Source organism: Danaus plexippus (assembly GCF_018135715.1).
Source record: "Danaus plexippus chromosome 3 unlocalized genomic scaffold, MEX_DaPlex mxdp_25, whole genome shotgun sequence".
NCBI classification, from domain to species: domain Eukaryota; kingdom Metazoa; phylum Arthropoda; class Insecta; order Lepidoptera; family Nymphalidae; genus Danaus; species Danaus plexippus.
In genome coordinates, this window is record NW_026869844.1 from 1,393,901 (window position 1) to 1,414,643 (window position 20,743).

Sequence of the window (20,743 nt, forward strand, 5' to 3'; positions counted from 1 at the left end):
AAAGCTCCTCTCCCTGCAACGCGATGGACCCGGCACCGGCACGGTAAATCCATGGAATGCTGAGAGGTTTCGTCTCTGTCTATGCTTCACTATTAAAAGAGTGGATTAAAAAGCGAATATTAACAATTTTTTTTGCTGAAAACCTTTCCCAAAGTGATATATGTCGGAGCATAGTGATCAAAATCAAATGGTTACTCGAAATGTTTAATTTAACATAGTCAAATCATAGACGGAACATAGTATGTCATTATTCATTGTTAACCACGAACGCTTATATTTGGCCTTGAGACTGCCAGAAATTTTAAATAAAAATAACATCACTGTAACTAGGCAATTTTGGCTTTTCGGCTTGAATCATGTCGGTCATTGAACATAGAAATTTGAACAGTAGACGATTGAAGACAGAAATTTTGGCTTTTCGGTTTGAATCATGTTGATCAACATTAAGCATTAGCCATTAAATAAGGGCTCTACTTGATGATGGTTACCTAGTACAGTATTGACAAACGGCTTTTGCCGTTCAAGTTTCAGCGTTTAATCATAGACCATGAGAAGAGACAAAGATGATCTATGGGCGAACGTGACAGCAGTCAGTAAACAGTAGGTGCGAAATAAAAATACATGTTACATACGTAACTTAAAGCACCTATGGCTCTTTTATAAAACCATGACATTTTCTTTCGGAAAATTAAAAATCATTACAACGTAAAATGAAGATATGTGGTATTCACTTGTTGTGAAGAATAATAAGACAAATGTTTATTATAACTATCTCAAAAATTAATGTTAAATTAGCCATCAACTCTTACATAGTTGCAACGGTTTGTTGGATTAAAAAAACTAGTATTATATTAAACTATTCTATTTGAGACCATTAAGAATCATAGATAGTTGCACAAGTGTAAAATGCATGAAATGCCGCTTCATCAGTTTAATATTAATCAGATACGAAAACATTTACGTTGTGAGACTCGTAGAAGTACGTCGCTCAGGCGACATCGCTTTTTATATTGGCGATTAAGGTAAAGCATTATGCAAGATTGGATAAAGATAACCCTTATACTATGTTCCTTTGGAATGTTGAGAGAGATTCGGCCTTCTGAGCCGTTCGTGACTGAATTCCTTCTTGGTGAATGGCGGAACATTACAGAAGACCAACTCAATCGTGAAGTTTATCCCATAGGAACCTATTCCTATCTGGCTTTACTTGTTGTTGTCTTTTTAATCACCGACTTTCTCCATTTTAAACCAGTTATAATACTTTCAGGTGAGCGATATTTATATTAATATTTAAAAAATATACATACAATTAACTTTGAAATGCATCTGCATGTAGATCTCCATATTGAGTTTACAAAAATCACTCATTGCAGACATATAAAACATTGTATTCAGTTTAAGATAAAAGTTTAATGATAAATATTTATTAAGACATTGTTTAATCAATAATTGATAAGCTATCTTGTACTTTATTAAGAAAAAAAAATGCATTATTTTGGCAAAAACAGCATAATGAGATATAAATGGTGTTAAAGCAATTAAAATCTGCATAATCAACATTATTAAAATTGATTTTATCCAAAGCACTGTTCATCTCAAATGCATAAATAGGTCGTTTGCTTTTTTAAATTGATAAAAAAAAAAAAAACATGAAGCTTCTATATAATTAAGGGAAATTCTGCATATATGACACATAGATTAATATGCATTAATTTCACTTGTTCGAAATAAATTAAATTTATAAGATTAACAAAGTACCTACCATTGTGTTATTTATAAACACATATTAAATTGTCACTGTTATAAATTTTTCTTACACATATATATTTATATAATGAACCAATTGAAATTATTCTGACAGTTACAGGGGCCATAAGGATACCGATGTTATAAGAATTTTTTCGTAATTGAGACACCTTCATAAAAACTATGTTGAATAATTTAATTTTATCGACAATAACACCGAATAAATTATTATATAATATATTGGTTATTAAGAGTTTACATATAAAAACATCCTCGAAATGTTATTTCTTATCAAATTAATGTAAACTGGCTTATAATCGCTCAGTACAATATAAAATGTATAAGTTAATGTATTTGTTTCTTCAGGTGTCAGTGGTATATTGGTATATGCTGTGTTGTTATGGACGTCCAGTATACAATGGCTCCAAGTGTCACAGTTCCTTTATGGCTTGTATATGGCCACAGAAGTTGCATATTTGACATACATATATGCTAAGGTCGGTGTATCGGTTTTCAAAAACGATAAATATTATGGAATGTCCTTCACCTTTGTTAATTATGATTAAATTAATACTTAATTTATAATAGCAGTTTATGTATAATGTACTAATAGTGTTAAAGTTGAAAATATTTTTATTTATAGGTAGATTCAGCAAAATACCCAGTGGCATCCTCGTATACTAGAATAGCGGCCTTATCCGGACGTTTCCTATCAGGTGTAAGCTCACAACTATTGACACATTTCGAACTTATGGACTACAGACAGCTCAACTACATCACACTAATCGGTATGACCTTGAAATCTCACGGTTACTCACACCCATAGTTTTAAACTATGAATATTAGTCTATATATGTCCCATATAATATATATATTAATAAATATTTGATTTTCTGATGCAGATAATGTGTTTATATTCGTACGATAACAATTAAATCTATTGTTATCTTTTCTAATGTCAGAATGTTGACACAACTGACAACTGTGCTCATACCGATTACTATAAGATGTTATTGCAGATGTAAGATTGATTAAATGATTAGATTGCACTCGGCACTCGTTATTTACATATATACATATATCTTAGCGTATAATTGTAAGAATAATTTTCTTGTTTGTATAAAAAACTATCGATTAAATAATTTCTTTTATAATTATCAATATAACCTCTACCTCACTAATCACTTATACATAATAATTATAGTAACATTTCAATGAGTTAATATTATATCGTATAATTATTCCATATTCCTATCTGTAGTAATTTTGTAGATATATCTTGTTCGTTACAGCACAAATCTTGGCAACATTTTGGGCTTTCTGGTTGCCCCCCGTGCCATATGGTATTTATTTCCATAGACAATCTATAGACAATACGTTTCAGGTGGACTATACAAAAACCGACGATAAATCACATTCCTGCCCAACAGACACTGTAAAGGTAATAAATTTTTTTTTTTCTTCATTGAGATTAATCAGTATTTTTCTTATAATAGTTTTTTGTTTAATATAATCTCAATTAATATGATATTTCGGACGTAATCCTTTATTTATAAGTCTTCTAAAAATATATTAAAATTTCATAGCGACTGCTACGTAGGTACGTTGCGCTAACGTAATAATTACGTCAATAGAAATTTATCTAATTTTATAAGTTGTCTTCTAATTTTACTTTGTGTAAATTCTATAAACAAGTATATTTATCCATAACATTCTTTTAGGATACCTTCATAAGGAACGTAAAAAACGCCGCGTTTCTTATATATAAACACGCCCGTTTAGCGTATACGCGACCCAAAGTCCTCGTCTGGTCCGCCTTGTATGCAGCCACCCTAGCGTTGTTTGTACAGACTCAAACATATATACAATTATTGTGGAAGCAAATACAAAAAGGAACTGACAGTCCTGTGAGTATGATAGAGATAAGTGATGTAAATATTATCACACTTCTAATATATTTTAACACACCATATATTTTCTAATTATATATATCAGATACACTTATGCTTAATGTATTTAGTAATCTATATATAAATAAGAAATACTATGTGAATATGATGGGGGCATCATATACGATTTTTTTGAACATTCGAAAATTCTCTGAATTTATTCTGTAATGGAAAAGAATTAATTAATTCTAGTATTGAAACAAATATTTGTAAACTGAACACCATATATATAACAGCTAGTATAGTTATCAGCCCCGGCTTCGCACGGGCTCTTAACAAAAAATATAAAATAGCCTATTCGATTTTGAGAATTATAAACTTATGAAAACCTTCAATGGTACGACCGATTTAAATGATTTTAAAAGTGATTTACAGATACTGTTGAAGGCTTGAAAACGAAGTAATTTATTTTTGATATGACTTAGTACCGTATTTATGTAAATAGCTTTGCAATAAAGGCTTTAGGACTGAAATTTTTTTAAAGTTGTAAAATATATATAGTATGTTATCCTTAAGGTATAGACATATGCCACCGCGGACTTTTCTGTAGACCTATATAAGATACACAGTTCCACCACAAATTTTTTTGTTATATCTCAAAGGGTTTAGGCAGCGTTTTCGTTAAAAGCTCTCAGAGGGCTCATGTTTTCCCGACTTTTTCAACAAATATCGTTAATGTACACACAAATAAATACAAAAACTAAACAAATTATATACTGAAACCTTCCTTGAGAAGGACGCTTTTGAGTGGTGAAAACCGTTTGATAATCGGTGCAGTAGTTTTTCCGTTTATCGCGAACAGACAGACAGACGCGGTGAGGGACTTTGTTTTATAATATGTGTTGATATATGTATAATCCGTACCTACTGCTGTAAATCCCACAATTTATGATTATAACTAATCTCAATATTCTAAACAATTATTACCTAGTGCTAGAAATATTCTAACTTTTCTTAACACTCATATATATATATGGCAGGTGGTGTACAATGGTGCAGTGGAAGCCACTCAGACCCTGCTAGGTGCGGTGGGTTCCTTCGCATCCTCCCATCTGACTCGCGCCTTATATCCAGGCCTTGCAGGTGTTGCTCAGGGCACAGCTGTATTTCTAGGCGCCTTCATAGATAACGTGTTCGTGTCTTACGCCGGTTATATAGTTATGGGTCTTTTGTACCACTATATTATAACACTAGCGAGGTATGTTGGATTAATTTTATGATACTGTTAGAAAAACTGGCAATACCAGGTTTTTTATATATCTTTAACATTTGGAACCTTGAAATACTAGCAAAATGGGCTTTTTCTACCGCATTATGTATTTAAATGCTGGTGAAATATATAATATAAATTTAATATATTTTTTTTTTCAATTTTCTTTGTATTGCTAAATAGTTTTGAGAAATAATTTGCTTATCTGGTTTGTGCTTTGTGTCATCAAGAGTCATAATAGATGGCACCTCTGCTCTAATATAACGGTTAAATATATAGCATACTAAAAAAATAAAATAATTGAAAGACGACATTCCACAGATTGGTGGTTTGAATCCTTATCGTTTCGATAAACCTTTCATTCTATACTAATTAATTGAATTTAGATTCAACAACGCCATCTATCGTTGAGTTACTTTTGTGCTGCTGCATCGGTAAAACAGTTTTGCCTTTAAAAATCGATACGAATTCTCGAATGAACTACTATAGTTAAAACTATTCATCACAATATATAAGCGCAAACCAAATTTTATGAATATCGTTAAACGCATACGTGGATCGTTCTAACTCATAATATTAATTCCAGTGCCAAAATCGCCTGCCAGTTGACCGACGAGAGTTGTTTCGGTCTGATATTCGGTATCAACACCCTGGTCGGTACTGGACTCCAGTCAATACTGACCGTCGTCTTAATACAGAGTCTATCATTAAACATAACCTCACAATACTTCTCTATCAGCGGTCTCTTCGTTATCTTAGCAGCCGTGTGGATATTGGGATTGATGTTGCACGGTTGTAAACAGAAAAGAATTAATGCCGCCGCCCAGTATTAATAGATATTTGAAATAATTGTATGAGAATATTGTTTATATAAGTTGTTGTAGAGATATATATTTTGTTGGTTGTGGTGTAGCAAAATTGCGTTAATTAAATATATGTATTATGTTGATCAGACTTTTTTTATTCCGATGTTTCAAATCAACGAAATGTCATGCTTTACCTAAACTCTACCTCACTATAAGATCTATGACTATTTTAAATTATAAATTTACAAACATATATTTTTTTAAGTCTGAAATAAACACTTAATATCGCATTAAATTACATGCACTGAATTATAATGAATTTATTTGCTATTATACTTTATATTTATAAGTGAAATTTTAAAATGGTCATAAACCTACCTTCAACAGAAATACAGTTCTCACATTAAATGAACCCGGTCTAATATTGATCAAAACTTAAGTTTGAGTATACTGACAGATTAAAATTACTAATGCCTAAATCATTTATAACAAAAGGTAATTAACACCACATCAATGTCGTGGTTGAAAAATTTACAAATATTTGACAGACGTTGACATTGGCAAAGTATTTCAAGAGTCCAGTGCGAATGTAGCCATAGCATATAAAAAAAAATCGACATTCCTATCCTTAAAACGTCTTTAATATACAAAGATTGGGGTTAGGCCTTAGGGCAAGCAAAAAGTGTGAACTAGAAGCAGTGGCGTAGCTAGGGGGGAGCGGCAGGGGCGGGCCGCCCCGGGTGTCACCCGTTTAGGGGTGACACCCGAGCCCGACTATGACCATCAGATGTAGTTCTTTCTACCTATAATAAATCGTAAATCTGTGGCAGAGCGATAATTATAATATCGTACCACAAGCCTAATAGATTGATATTTAAAAACATAACAATGTGCACACTGTCAATCGGTCAGGAATTCCCCCCGTTCGCGCATAAAAAACGCTGGTCAGGGGATTCCCTCGATATAGAGCTCGTCACTTGTATTGTGGATTGGGCAATTTCTTTTGTTTCCGTCCGCATTCATTTCAATATTCTTTTACTGAAACTGAAACCAGATTAAACAATCTTGGTATTTTAGCGATAGAACATGAAGCAACACAAAGTATAAATTTTAAATTTTGAAGACGTGATTTCGGACTTCGCAAGTGTCAAAGCTAGAAGGAAGAAATTTTAATATTTAGCATAATATTTTTTTTTCACATAATGTACTTATATTTGTAATACTCGTATTTTAATAAAACATAAATGATTATGACTTATTTTTATTTTACAAGTTTTGATTGAGTTTTGGGGTGACATCTACAAAATCCGCCCCGGGTGCCACCTATGCTAGCTACGCCACTGACTAGAAGAGAGTTCAATGTCTACAGCAATAATTTCAATAACTGTAATAAAATCACTTATTAGATAATTACAAATTATTCAGTTGCGCTAAATGGTATATAGGCCAAAATAAATAGTCCCATTACAAAACGAATTTCTATCCAATACGAGGTTTGACGTGACGTATTTGTATGAAGGGTATAAAGCAGCGAGTACTAATGCGTACCGTCAGATTGGCTGCATAAAATGCGGGCGAAAAATGTTTCTATTAACTTTTAACTGATAGCGCTTTTACCAAATGTCTATTAAAGTTTATCTCTTAACAAGTACATTAAGCAATTTATAAGTAAGAATATAACTTTGTTACCTAGCTGTTTCATGTGCAGAGTAATACGAAAATAAATTAATCTTAAAAATGGACTTAGCATACAATGAGGCTTAAAAGTCACTGTAGAATTCAAAACTGTGGCAAGAATGTTCCACTAAGAATAAAATTTAGAATTACAAAAAAAATATAAGAATTTTCTGTTTATTTAGCTAAAATCAGATCCCATCGAAAGTCCTCATGATTATCTCCATCTGGAGTACTTTATAATCAACCTATTTGTGAATACTGTGTCTTTGAAGTACTTTGAAGAAAATCATAATTTTTGTGTTCGTTTGACGATAAATAATAATAATACTAACTATATATAACACAGTCTCGGTTCCACTCACCGGGTATGCTCTGTTGTGGTACTCGGGAAAAGAGTAAAATAAATAAATATTCAATCGTGTACTCATCAATTAGTTGTTAACATAACAAGCAACAATATAATATAAAAATTTTGGCTAAGAATTTAAAAAATGTTTTAGTGAAAATTATTTAAAAATAATCATAGAATTTTTTTTGTACTTACATAATATAGTAATTTATCTAATCAATTTCTTTATTACTTCCTTCAATAAATTTATGAAGCATTTTATAATGATATTAATTTGTATATAATGGGAACACGAGATATACAATGTGAAGGTTAATTAAAAGTGAAATATTAATTTTAATAATTTATTGCACAACAAATAGGTTTTTTTTTTTAATACAACATTTAAGTACTTATAGATTATAAATTAATGTATGTAAAAATATATTATAATCCATTCATATAAATCTAATGGTGGTGTTCTCAACTTTGACATTCATAAAATTAATATGTTAATTTATAAAATGGACATTAACTGATATGTTTTGGAATGTAAGTGAGAGGAAAATATAGAAAATAAAATATTTGGAAATGACATAGTTTCAGGAAGTCTTAAAAGTTCACAACCATTGTATTGGCCAGGAAGAGTTTTCTTCGATGAGAGAGACATTATTACGCATACTGCATAGTCGCTGGCCGGGTTTTAAAATAAACATAAACACATATCAACATAAATATTACACCAAAAGTAGGAAGTACTACTGTGTTAATCTGATTACGCATTTTAGCGAATTCCTGCTTTCTCTCACGTTTCTGTTTTGCGGTTTCTTTCACAGTTCCCTTCAGCTTCCTCATCGTGAAACTATAAAAACAAATTCTTTCGTTAGCCTCAAGAAATAATCCCACAACGCACAAACCAGAAATTTTAAACTAATACCTTTAATGTATGTTTGTTGTATGTAGAAAATTGCAGTACTTAAGATTTAAACAATGTTCAGTTTCAAGCTATTGAAAAAGTTATCTACACGTCACCAAAACGCATATAAATATAAAATATTAGATTTTCGATACGTATGACGTTCTGTTGGCACTTTGACAAATGACATAAACACAAGTTCAGTAGTTCAAAAAGTTTTCTCCCCATAAGGGAAATAAATGTGTCAAATTTACACAACTAAAAGCAAATGAATTGGAATAATTTACGAAAATTTGTTTTAAAATGTTTTTTTTTTACATTAATTTATGTTCTAGTAATAACTAGAATTAATTTTATTAAAAAAACTAATATATTTTAGAAAAATATTCAACGCAACGGGTTCTTATTTCCAGCAACACCATTAATTACGTTCAGTAATATTTATTTTATTAATAATGTAGAACATAGACAATGCATAAAAATCATATCGTACTCCTGTTATTAAGTAGCACCTATAAAAAATTAATTTACTATTACACAGGGAAATAAAAAATTATATTAATTTATATTATTTATTTCTCACTTTATTGTTTATAACATAAGTAAATATATAAATATATTATTAGTAATCAATATATTTTAAAGTAAACTACAAAAACAATACAATTATAAGAACACAAAACTAAATTACACAATAGTTACTTATGCATTTTATACATAGTACTTCTTTCAAATAAATTTGTTCAAACATGATACTCTCCTCCATCCACTTTTTCATCTGATAAAGAAGTTAAAATACCAGCTGCTGTACTTTGAGAAAACCATACAACCGATATGATCAAACCTTCTAGAACACCAATACCAAGCCCGGCTAACACATCCAGAATATAGTGCCTCTCGGCAAGCACCCTCGAGATAGCCACAGCTCCAACCCATGCCAGTAGGGGAGGGAAGAATATCATAGAGATCGGATCACAGTAAATTAGGATAAAAGCAACCAAAGCGGCTCTACTCGCATGACCAGACGGAAATGAATACTTGTCAGGGTTGCCTGGTATTAGCTTACTCATCGGTATAGGACGACGTCTTCTCACAAAAGCTTTGGTTACTGCTACTATTACTATATCCAATATTAAAGCTAAAATAAAACCTTCATGTTAATTTCTTTTGCATAAATAAAAAAAAAACTTCTGTCTATGGCTATACATACCGAACAACGTGTTAACCTGTAGCTGATATAGATCTTTGTTGTTGAACAACCAAATAAAAGTAAGCCATCCAGCCAACCAAACAATTCCATGACATGATACCTGAAGAGTCAGTTAATGACATTTAGTTTTTAATATGCTGGTCAAAAAATCTTAGCGAGGCCACATTTTTACTTTAAATTTTTTATTTTTGCGTAAAATAAACAATAATACATGCCAATTAAGTTGGTCTGACATTGATATGCTAGACTTTAGAAACAAAAATTCTTTCACCAATATAAAATTAAAATAATCCATACTATTGTATAGAGCAGAGATATAATTGTTTATGAGATAGCATTAATTTTAAGGTGAGGTACTCAGGTGCAAAACAATGAAGGGTGTCATACTTAGTGGACAGAGTTACAAGAATTTTAATTTTATCACCTTCTAAAACTAGACAAAAGAAGAAAACAATCTATGATAATATGGAAGCTTGCAGACTGTTTACTAAATAGTAGCATAGAAATTGCACTGGACATAAAGATAGACACTTTACATGATCATGTTGTACCGGAATAACTTGATAAACAAAATTGAAGTAAATATGAATAAGTATAGGTGATACTCTACAGTTAAATCAAGATTTTGTTTATATTAATAGCAGTACAATTATTACTGGAATGAGTCATACTGTGTTATAATGATTAACTTCTCACTTGTCATTATCTTAAAGGTGTATTGTTATCTATGTATTACCTCTAAAAACTTTGAATGAATGCGAAGTGACCTTAATGCTGTGACATTTTGAGATAATTCAACAATCTTTTTTGTAACCTGTACATCATATTGCAATATCTTCTGCAACATATCTGGTACTTTTCTCTTCTCTTCTGTATGTCCTAGCTAAAACGACAAAAAATGAAATTATCGAACTCTTTTAAAATTAGCGCTATGATCTCATTCATTTGTTATTCATGCAATGAATAATACTAGCGATTTTAGTGTCCTTAACATCTTACCAAATCCATTTTGTGTAAATAAAAGCTTAACAATAGAATCACTTGAACTAACTAAAAGCCGATAGCTGCTCTTTATGGATATCTACAATGAAACATGCAATAAAATTTATTAAGAAATAGATTATTGTCCATAATAATTTAAAAAAAAGTATGAATGCGAACTCCACGAAAATTAGTCACCGAAATTATGCTGCAACTTGAATATTAGGCTCCGGTTTTTACTGTATTCGATGTTTCAGACAGCAAAATATGCTATCAGATACTTCTCAGTTCTCTACATAACAATACCTTCGCGGTTGTCAAAACGACTTTCTTACCATCACAAAATATGAAGGTAAGCCAGGAATGATATTAAAATTTTACCTATTTTTCAACTAAACTTGTTAAAATATATAATTCGAAAAGTTTTCAAAATAAACTAATTATATAAAAAATATATGTTAATTATAACATGTAAATAGTTCATCTACATGTTCTCTTGCTACATTAGCATAAATAGTACCTTAACTATTTGAACTCGATTTGTCTAATCATTTTATATTTTCTAAAATCACAAAAATAATTTTTTGAACTGTCTTAACTAAAAATTCACTATATTAATATTTTATAAAGTTTAAATTTTTTATCTGATTATATGTTAATAAAACAACATATGTATGACTATCACCTATAAATGACTAATATTATAATTTGAAAATTGTACATAGATATTCGTCAAGTGTATTTTTTTAATCTATACCTAAAAATAAGTCTCTCTAATAGTTTTACATATGTCAATTTTCTATTTTGAATATATTAATATTTTATATAAATGGAATTTTTTGGAATTACTTTGTATGGTCCTCAGAATTTTATAAAGGATACTCTAAGAAGTGATTACGAAGAGCCAATGTCCAAAGAAGAAGTTAAGCCATTGATGCAAAGAATAATTCAAAATTCGACTATGCCAGAAAGAGTATTTTTGTTACTTAACTATTTTCTATATATGATAACATACTAAAAAACAATTTTAATTTTATAATTATCAAATAATAACATTTTGATAGGTCCAAAGGCCGGACGTCGACTCTATCAGGTTGATTGATTGTTACATTGGTAGAGTAAATGGCTTTGCTTATGGGTCATTTCAAAGATTCATCAAAATGAAACGCAAGGGAGTTATAAAACCAGTAGGACCAGCCGATATGTATAGAATTCCACCTTCCAGCTCTAACGATGTAATTTTTTGTGTGACATTCGCTTATTTAAATATATGAAATGGTAGACATATTATCTTGTTTTTCAGTATGGTTGGTGGCAACATGATCTGGAAATTACTTCTAGCTCTTGGCATAAAACATTTCCAAGACGACCCCAACCAACATCACCGAATACGCTTATTTTGGATATTGTTAGGAAAAATAATAAATACGCTACTCTGTTTTAAAACCTTAGGTTAAAAGTCTTTATTTTACTTTTTTTATTTTTAATGAAATCCATATTATTTAATAAAATATCAGAAGTTGTAACATTTTAAAGTGTCATAATAAAGTAAACATAACTATTATAAATTATAATGGCAACACCTCTTTGAATTGTGACATTTGACGAGGTTTCTTTTTGGTTCTGACGTTGAACAGTAGAGGCGGGTGTGTGACTTAAAATGTGAGTAATCTTTTAAAATCTTGAAAATCATTCGTTGTTATTAAATAAATTACATTAATTATTTTTGTCTGCAAACAGTGTTTAGTGTGATTAGTAGTATTTTTTACACTTGTTATATTGATTGATTGACGAAATAACCTATCCGTAAATGTGCTTAGTTTAACATCTATGTTTGCAGGTCGAAAGTATCTCGTGATACTCTATATGAGTGCGTCAATGCCGTACTCCAATCGTCGAAAGACAAGAAACGTAACTTCTTGGAGACAGTGGAACTCCAAATTGGTCTCAAGAACTATGACCCCCAAAAGGACAAGCGTTTCTCCGGCACCGTCAAGTATGTTTACCTGGAAAGAGCATTATTGTGGGCTTGTTGAACTGTTAGATATGACGCCAACATAATTCGACTAATTTAGTATCAAAACGTGTTTCGTTCGATTGTATCAAATGTTATTTACATAGTTAGTCCACAACAATGAATCCGTACAGGGAGTCAGTGTAAACTGACGGGACTTGACCCAGAGTCTTTAAATATTGGGTAGGTTTGTTCCGACTTACCGATTCAATAAATTATCAACGCTGACATGGTAAGACCTGACACAGCGTAGTCTTAGGATAACTCGATGTTAAATAATCACCCACCAATTACTATGATGAATAAAATAAAATTGCATGTATTATCTGATTCTTGATGATCAACATATCACTGACTAGAAACATATAGTATTTATATATCTTATAGTTAAATAGTTATGATAATTATTAATTTATTTCAGGCTAAAGTACATCCCTAGACCCAAGATGCAAGTTTGTGTTCTTGGAGACCAGCAACATTGTGATGAAGCTAAGTCACTGACCGTACCATGCATGGATGCTGAAGCTCTTAAGAAACTTAACAAGAACAAGAAACTGGTTAAGAAACTAGCTAAGAAGTAAGTGTTATAACATGCAGTACTTACATTTATCAATTTCAGTATTAAACTATCATTCTTTTCAACTTGATACACTTAAATAGTTTTTAGTATGAGAATTGTTTTAAAACAATTTTTCATTCAATTGCAATAACTTCCAGATACGACGCTTTCTTGGCATCTGAATCCCTCATCAAGCAGATTCCCCGTCTCCTTGGTCCGGGTCTGAACAAGGCCGGAAAGTTCCCTGGTCTTCTCTCCCACCAGGAGTCAATGACACAAAAGATTGATGAGGTCAAAGCTACCATCAAATTCCAAATGAAAAAGGTAATATTTGTTTAAACTTAATTTGATTTGTATAGTTTAGCAAAATTTTATGTTTGTTAAGCGACTTTAAAATGTAGGATTCCTGTATATATGTTGAGTACTTACTACCTTAATAATATTTTTAATGTGATCTCAGGTACTCTGTCTCTCTGTGGCCGTCGGTCATGTTGATATGACACAGGATGAACTTGCACAGAATGTGCATCTGTCGATCAATTTCTTGGTGTCACTTCTGAAGAAGCACTGGCAGAATGTGAGGTCACTTCACATGAAGTCCACTATGGGACCACCCCAGAGATTGTACTAAACTAAATATACATTTACAACCATATCTGATTAATGATTTTATTTATTTTATACTCGTTTTCTAAAGACTTAAAAGAGCAAGGATGTAATATATATATATATATATATATTTTATTACTGTTACGATAATAAGAAAAATATCCTTGAGAGTAAACAAATCAAGTCCAGTGCTTGTTATTGTTCTACATTTTTATAACAAGAATAATGAATAAATCGTTTTTATACCGAGATATCCGCGTATACAGACTCGCGTCACAGGTGGGGGGATTAAGAAAATACTTTTTTTAGTCCAAGAAAAAAAATTTTTTACAAAATGAGACATGCTTCACACTCGCTTAAAACTAAACTATTACATATTGCATTTTGATTTAAGAAATTTTCTTGGGTGATTAGTTCTGTTATGTTACGACTGGGTGTACGAAAATAATACGTTAAGTTAGGCTATAAAAGATAACTATCAGAATCATTCACACTGAATTCTAGCCTCTGGAATTATTTTAATTTTGTTAAAGCCAATTGAAAAGAAAGTGTAATTTCGTAATTTAAAGCAGTTAAAGAAAATGGATTTGTCAACTGAAAATTTAGTAGTAGCTAACTGGATAGGATGGTGGTGCGAGTTACCATTGAGATACCTATCCGTATGTGTGGGTTTCCTATAAACTATTATTTTAATTACAAAACACAACTGACTTCTCAAAGAAAATAATTAAAACAGTACGACTTCTTGCTAAATCACTTGTTTATTTCCAATTTCACAAAGTAATGCACAATTACATCCAAAAAGGCTCTTTAAATAATCTCTCCTCCCCTCTCCTCTCCTCTCCTCACCACACCTCTCCCCTCCTCAATACATCACACCACTCCACACCTCGCCCGCCGCCAACTCACCCCTTAGCCAATACAGCTCCTCTTATTTTTTGTTACAAAACAGTATGTCCCAAAGTATTGTCAGGGTTCCTAATGACAAGTATATCAAGGAAAGCTTAGGAATTATTTGCCTCTAATTCTATAGTAAGCTGAATCTTGCTATTGACAGAATTAAGGTGGTTTAGAAAAGCAGATGTTTTATTTTTATTTAATATTGTGAAGGTGTCATCTACATACCGTTTATATATTAAAGATATAAATTAAATATTAAATAAAAATTGTTATGTAGTGTTTCAAATGAAATAAAAATGCGGCCTTGATCTAGTTGAGTAATACCCAGATTATTTTGAAAAAGTTTTCATCAGTTTGAGGTCGGATCATGACCTGGCGGGTATTACTATTCTGGATAAGTTGTTTATTATGCCTGTAAGGTTAAAACGTGAAAATGGTTACTCAATAAATTCTTGACGATGGCATCATCTAATAGTCTCTTTAAACATTTAAAATATACAGACGAAAGAACAGGCATAATAAACTTTCGTTTCTACGGAGGTTTAAAGGTTCAAGATCGTACGAAAATGGGGTTATTGACATTGCGAATTTCCTGACGATTTAAGAAGTCAAAAGTCAAGTGACTGTATTTGGAATTCGGGATTCGATTGACTTTGTGATGTCCAAGCTTCTTGCCCATCGATGACTGACATACCAGATGATCACCACCGCTTTGACTACGATGAAAATCACAAGTTAGGAATATGAATTCCTTCTATAGGTTTTTAACATCATTGGATAGCTATTAGAGCTTTGTATATGATGTCGCTGTAGGGTATCCGTAAACAAGTCCTAAATGTCTATACACACGCTGTCTACCGGACTTAAATAAAATCCTTTTTTTAAAATTGGGTTGACAGAATATTTTAGTTTTCGCTATCCACATCGTTAAAAAATATATTAGGTTAAATAAAACTGAACACTAAGAATAAACAAAATATAAGAACAGGTCAAAAAGAAAGCTATATATAAATAGAGAATCTTTTGAAATATAAAAACCTCTCGAAAGAGACGAATTTTCATAACACATTTTAAAAATATATTCAAGCTAAAAGGCTTAATACAGTTATTACCAAAACCCTACAAAATTCCAACGTCTTTGACCTTTTATTCTCTATATTTTGTTACTGTAGGATGATGATCTATTTTTTTTCTTGAAGAAAACCTATATATAAAATTGATATATCATTGTCATAGTATTCACTTTTAATAAAGATATCTTTATATATAAATGGCTTTATTTAATGGTAACAATATAAATGGTATCAAAACTGATTATATCATTTCGCTTGCACTCTTCAAGCCAAACTCTAGATCATTATCTTCGGAGTCGCTGTCATCTGGCAAGTGGTCGTCACAATCGTCTTGCACCTCTACATCATCCACAGTTTCTTGGGACGCAATGATTTCCCCTTGGATGTTCCTATTTTTAAGGTTTCCCATCTCGAAAGCTTCCGTACACTCATTCGACGCTAAAACTGATTTAACTTTATATATCAGCGTCTCCAGCAGTTCTTTGACTGTTGGAATTTTAGCCATCAACACTTTGTCATTCTTCAATTTGAGATGACAACATACGGATTGTAGAAACCTCGTTGATTTCTGTAACACGCTCCATATACCTAATATTCTTTGCGGATTGTTTTTGAACTCTATTTGCAGTATTGGGATTCCGTATGTCACAAATAGTTTTATAACAGGGATAGATTTTTTGAAAAATACCACCATGATATTTCTGAATTCCAATATTTTTGTTATTTCTACCATAGACTTCAATGTAACTAGCACACTTTCCCACACTTCCAAATGTTCTGAGTTTGTTAGATTTTCGTTTACTTTCTGCTTAGTTCTATCATGCAAAGAACTTCCTATGATCCGGAATAATATCGAGAAATTGTTTTTATTAATGCTTTTATAAGAATTGAGATGAGAACGCCCTTTTTTAAGAGCCTCTACGTCATTCATTATTGACAAAGTGCAATCTTTAATATCATCAATTTCAATGTTCTCGAAGAAAACTTTACCAAATATGTCTATACTTTGATTTAATTGAACTCCTTTTTCGTCTGCGCCCTCTGCAGTCTTCCATGGTTTTGATAAGAATGATTTTGCTGTATCTCTTAAAATAACCAATATAGAACGATTGCAAGAATGTTCCTGTAATGTTTTCAACAGTTCAATTAATGATGTAGCTGTACTTAGTAAGACACAGTACTTTTTGTAATTCTGTAAACTTTTCGCAATATTGGTCAATAGGTCCTGCAACGTCACGAATGTTTCATCATCTAACTTTGCTAATGTTTTCAGAGAGGATTGCAAGAGCGGATTGTTTCGATTTTTGAAACCAATCCATTTGAAATAAATTTTTAGAAAATTAAATATGTTTTCTAATAGACTTATGTATTCAAATAATTCGTCGTTATACATAAGCTCATCGTCTTCATCCCTCTCCTGATCAGTATCATTGAAGCACATCCTGGCTTCCAAACAGGACGTAACAAATGTGAGATGTTCAACAATTTTTGGCATAATTTTGTTGACATATTCAGCAAATTGCTCTGCTTTAACCGGGTCATAAATATCAGTGGTATCTTGTTTGTTAGAGAAAATATTTTTTTTCAACTTCGGGTGTAACGTCTTTTCAAGGGCTTTATTGATATGACTTAAAAGAAATGTGGCAATTTTGACTGTCAAAGCTTGTTCGAAATCAGTCTCTGTTAACTCTTCGTTTAATAATTCAATGATCTTTATGTCAAGGGCTCTAAATTGTATGTTGTGAGTTAAAGCCATTTTGGAATTACCGGCTGTCTTTTTTTGCGTAGCTTGCGACTTACAACTTTCTGGTAAAATCGATTCGTCGGTTACCCCTTCTTTCTTTTTCTTGCGTTTAGCAACTGACTGTTTCTTTAAGGTTCTTTCCAGTTTCTCTTTCTCATTACTCGTGTTTAGATGACCCGCCCAAGATGGCGGCTGATATGTCAGGTTACTCTTTGTCAGAATCTCTGTAATTAGGCTTTCCAACTGCTGTATATGGAAAACCCTATTGATAACCTTACTTCGTAAGTTTTGCTCAGGGACAGCAGAAAATGCGTTTAAAACTTCGCGAAACCAATTGACGCAGTGAATAAGACAATCCAGAATAGCTGATATAGAACTATCAGTAAGTTCATCCCTCACGACTTCTACGTCCACTTTTGGCATAACAACAGGACAACCGATTAGTGCATAAATGTTTGTTGAATTATTATCCTTCTCTTCCAAGTTATCCAACGTCTGAACCAATTGGAACAAAGGTGACAGTATTAGTATATTTACATCTTCCTGTTCTTCCAATGTTAAGCCCGCAATATTAATGGCTATTTCATCATCTTTTTCACTTTCCGCATTGAGACAGTACTGTAGGCACAGAGTTAACTCTCCCACTGACTCATGGGGAAGATTATTTACAATATAATTTTGTGCCAAATCATTAGTCACAACCAATGTTATCCATTTAAGAAAATGTTTGTTGATGTGGGATGAAGATTTGATTATTTCACAGAATTCATCATAGAAAAAAGCTATCATTTTAGGAAACTCCCTGGTACTGCAGTTTATAAGTTCTATGATCTGCGCTGCCTCTCTAAGATTGCCTTCAGGGAGACAATCCACGGAGCCATAATTTATATCTTCCGGTAAACTTATATCACTGTCTTCATCAGAAGTAAATGCTATTAAATATTTTACAGCATGAATACCGGCAAGTATTCCATGATATTTAATAGTGTGGTTGGACCTTCCTAAGTACTTTCTTATTATTATATGAACATCACTTCGTATTACTGAGTTATCATAGCTGTAGGCTAGACCGCATACTAAATTCATGACCGCCCTTATTTCATTCAAGGTCATGTCATCCTTCCTATCTAAAAGTGTTAACATTTGTGAACTTTGTTGTTTTAATACAGACATATTCTTAGCTGCAACATTGTTTAAAATTGCCAATATATTGATGAGACTATCCTTGCAATTCAATCCAAATTGCAACAATTCTACAACTATTGTCTGACAAGAATCTTCTAGATGGTCAAACATCAGAGTATACATATGTGATGCAAAAGATTGAACCATAGAATCTGGTGTTTTTAAAAGTGAGTTTGTTAGTAATATCATGTGTTTTAGATATTCTTTGATTATTGGCTTATATTTTTCAAAGGCCTTATCCAATAAATCCTCCTTAAATATATTAAGTTTTATTTGTTTACGCATTGTCTTTTCCACCTGTTTTTGTTTTTCTTCAGATAATGAGAATAGAATTAATATAATAATAAAATTGAATGCTTCGTGATCTGAATGAACATTACAGTTTGAAATTAATTTAATCCAAGCATTTGCTATGGATTCAGAGGATACCATAGTATTACGTATGGCCTGAGCGGTTAATATTTGGCTGGATGCAATATCCTCAGGTAATGCAATGGATGATGGCCAGCTCAAGGCATTTCTTAACCCTTTTACGGCCACCATGTATGTGCTCTCAGATGACTTTCCAGGAATTAGGAGAAATTTGACAAAATTTGGAAAGTAGCTGCATTTTGCTGTTGTCTTCAGAATGTTCAAAGTTTCATTCCTCAATTCTTCATATTGATCATTAGACAGACACAAATAAGAAAGGCAGTCAAGTGTAGCGGGTATAAGCTTGTGATCCTTTTGCTTCAATATTTTACTTAATTCTATAACAATTTTGTCATGTGCTTGGTCACCTATTATGTCTGGAATAGTAGTTATTATTTCAAGTTGCACTAACTCTTCATAAGTAACATCTAATAAGCTTATTATATTAGTAGCTATATTGTCACTATCTATCATATTATCTAAAGTGCATAAAGATCTTAAAATCATTTTGATCCACGGCCCACATTTTGAATCCGCGGCCAGGTCAATAGCTTTTTCGAATATATAGTTGATTAATTTATTCTGTAACAATGGTATAGTGAGAAGAATTCTAACAATACTGTCGTTTTTGCACTGAATAGACTGATCTTCTGTCGTTTTTCTGACAATATTAGGAAATAAATAATGCTTGAACATTTCTAAGTCTTGACATCTTTCAACAAAATTATCGAAGAATTCAGATAAATTTTGGGGATAATCTGAGTGCTTTTGTAAAATTTTCTTTAAATTTCGCGTAATAACTATTATGTCATATTTTGCTACACATCTTTCAGGGGGTTTGGCTAGATCAATTCCACTTTCTTTTAAAGTAGTTTCAAAATAATCTTCGTGAATAGTTTTTCTCCGTTTTGGAGACATTTCTAAAATTTTCTTTCTTGTCGACAATAATCTTTTATTCATTTTGTAAGTTTATTGTTTACTTATCTGTATTATAATTACTTATTAATCGAACTCCCAACTCTAAAGTAGACGTTTGAAAGGTCGGTTATGGGTAATCGGTATCTGAAGTCTCACATCTCAGTGAGCAGTGTTGCCAAGTGTTACGTATTCTAGTCGTTAGATTCAACATCAAAAGTAGACAGAAATACGTTAAAAACTCAATTTTTAAATTGAGCAATGATAATCAAAGATTGAATAGTAAAAGAAATGTTTTGTTACTTTATCAAAATAATGCCAACCTTGAAACGGCTATATATCCGTGCTATTTCCGTTTTTTTTAATATTGCATAGGGTTTTGTCCAAAGTACTATCATGGCAGAGAAAACTTTCTAAGCACTTGGATTTAATCTGTCTCTTTCACATAGTATAATTTTATTTTATTTATATCGGGTACCAAAACTTTCACTGATTTTGTACCTTGTCTTA

General features: G+C 31.7%; 6 protein-coding genes across 8 annotated transcripts; 3 read left to right on the forward strand and 3 right to left on the reverse strand.

Moving 5' to 3' along the window:
• Nucleotides 1–590: 590 nt before the first annotated feature.
• On the forward strand, nucleotides 591–5,852 carry LOC116766714 (thiamine transporter 2-like). Its single transcript, XM_032656773.2, has 7 exons — nucleotides 591–1,267; nucleotides 2,113–2,243; nucleotides 2,390–2,534; nucleotides 3,039–3,187; nucleotides 3,468–3,653; nucleotides 4,676–4,893; nucleotides 5,492–5,852. Exons 1-7 carry the CDS (start codon nucleotides 1,033–1,035, stop codon nucleotides 5,736–5,738), a joined length of 1,311 nt encoding a protein of 436 aa, XP_032512664.2. The 5' UTR covers nucleotides 591–1,032; the 3' UTR covers nucleotides 5,739–5,852.
• Nucleotides 5,853–8,067: 2,215 nt separating this feature from the next.
• On the reverse strand, nucleotides 8,068–8,815 carry LOC116766163 (single-pass membrane and coiled-coil domain-containing protein 4 homolog). Its single transcript, XM_032655892.2, has 2 exons — nucleotides 8,654–8,815; nucleotides 8,068–8,578 (listed from the first exon to the last, which is right to left on the reverse strand). The coding sequence occupies exon 2, from the start codon at nucleotides 8,569–8,571 to the stop codon at nucleotides 8,389–8,391; it is 183 nt and encodes a 60-aa protein (XP_032511783.1). The 5' UTR covers nucleotides 8,572–8,578; nucleotides 8,654–8,815; the 3' UTR covers nucleotides 8,068–8,388.
• Nucleotides 8,816–9,185: 370 nt separating this feature from the next.
• On the reverse strand, nucleotides 9,186–11,179 carry LOC116768300 (polyisoprenoid diphosphate/phosphate phosphohydrolase PLPP6). Of its 3 annotated transcripts, none has more exons than XM_032658988.2 (5): nucleotides 11,022–11,179; nucleotides 10,842–10,923; nucleotides 10,579–10,725; nucleotides 9,843–9,942; nucleotides 9,186–9,770 (listed from the first exon to the last, which is right to left on the reverse strand). In XM_032658988.2, exons 2-5 carry the CDS (start codon nucleotides 10,848–10,850, stop codon nucleotides 9,376–9,378), a joined length of 651 nt encoding a protein of 216 aa, XP_032514879.2. In that variant the 5' UTR covers nucleotides 10,851–10,923; nucleotides 11,022–11,179; the 3' UTR covers nucleotides 9,186–9,375. The 3 variants fall into 3 exon arrangements, with proteins under 3 accessions (XP_032514879.2, XP_032514886.2, XP_032514893.1); XM_032658995.2 differs by having other exon boundaries at nucleotides 11,004–11,155; XM_032659002.2 differs by lacking the exon at nucleotides 10,842–10,923 and having other exon boundaries at nucleotides 11,022–11,178.
• Nucleotides 11,180–11,589: 410 nt separating this feature from the next.
• Nucleotides 11,590–12,286, forward strand: LOC116767566 (uncharacterized). Its single transcript, XM_032657949.2, has 3 exons — nucleotides 11,590–11,796; nucleotides 11,888–12,058; nucleotides 12,127–12,286. The coding sequence occupies exons 1-3, from the start codon at nucleotides 11,653–11,655 to the stop codon at nucleotides 12,265–12,267; spliced, it is 456 nt and encodes a 151-aa protein (XP_032513840.2). The 5' UTR covers nucleotides 11,590–11,652; the 3' UTR covers nucleotides 12,268–12,286.
• Nucleotides 12,287–12,348: 62 nt separating this feature from the next.
• Nucleotides 12,349–14,051, forward strand: LOC116767557 (large ribosomal subunit protein uL1). The gene is made up of 5 exons (XM_032657936.2): nucleotides 12,349–12,485; nucleotides 12,664–12,819; nucleotides 13,259–13,414; nucleotides 13,555–13,720; nucleotides 13,857–14,051. Coding segments are annotated over exons 1-5 (651 nt in total). The 5' UTR covers nucleotides 12,349–12,483; the 3' UTR covers nucleotides 14,028–14,051.
• Nucleotides 14,052–16,164: 2,113 nt separating this feature from the next.
• On the reverse strand, nucleotides 16,165–20,371 carry LOC116779146 (Fanconi anemia group D2 protein). The gene has a single exon (XM_032673330.2). The coding sequence runs from the start codon at nucleotides 20,276–20,278 to the stop codon at nucleotides 16,220–16,222; it is 4,059 nt and encodes a 1,352-aa protein (XP_032529221.2). The 5' UTR covers nucleotides 20,279–20,371; the 3' UTR covers nucleotides 16,165–16,219.
• Nucleotides 20,372–20,743: the final 372 nt, after the last annotated feature.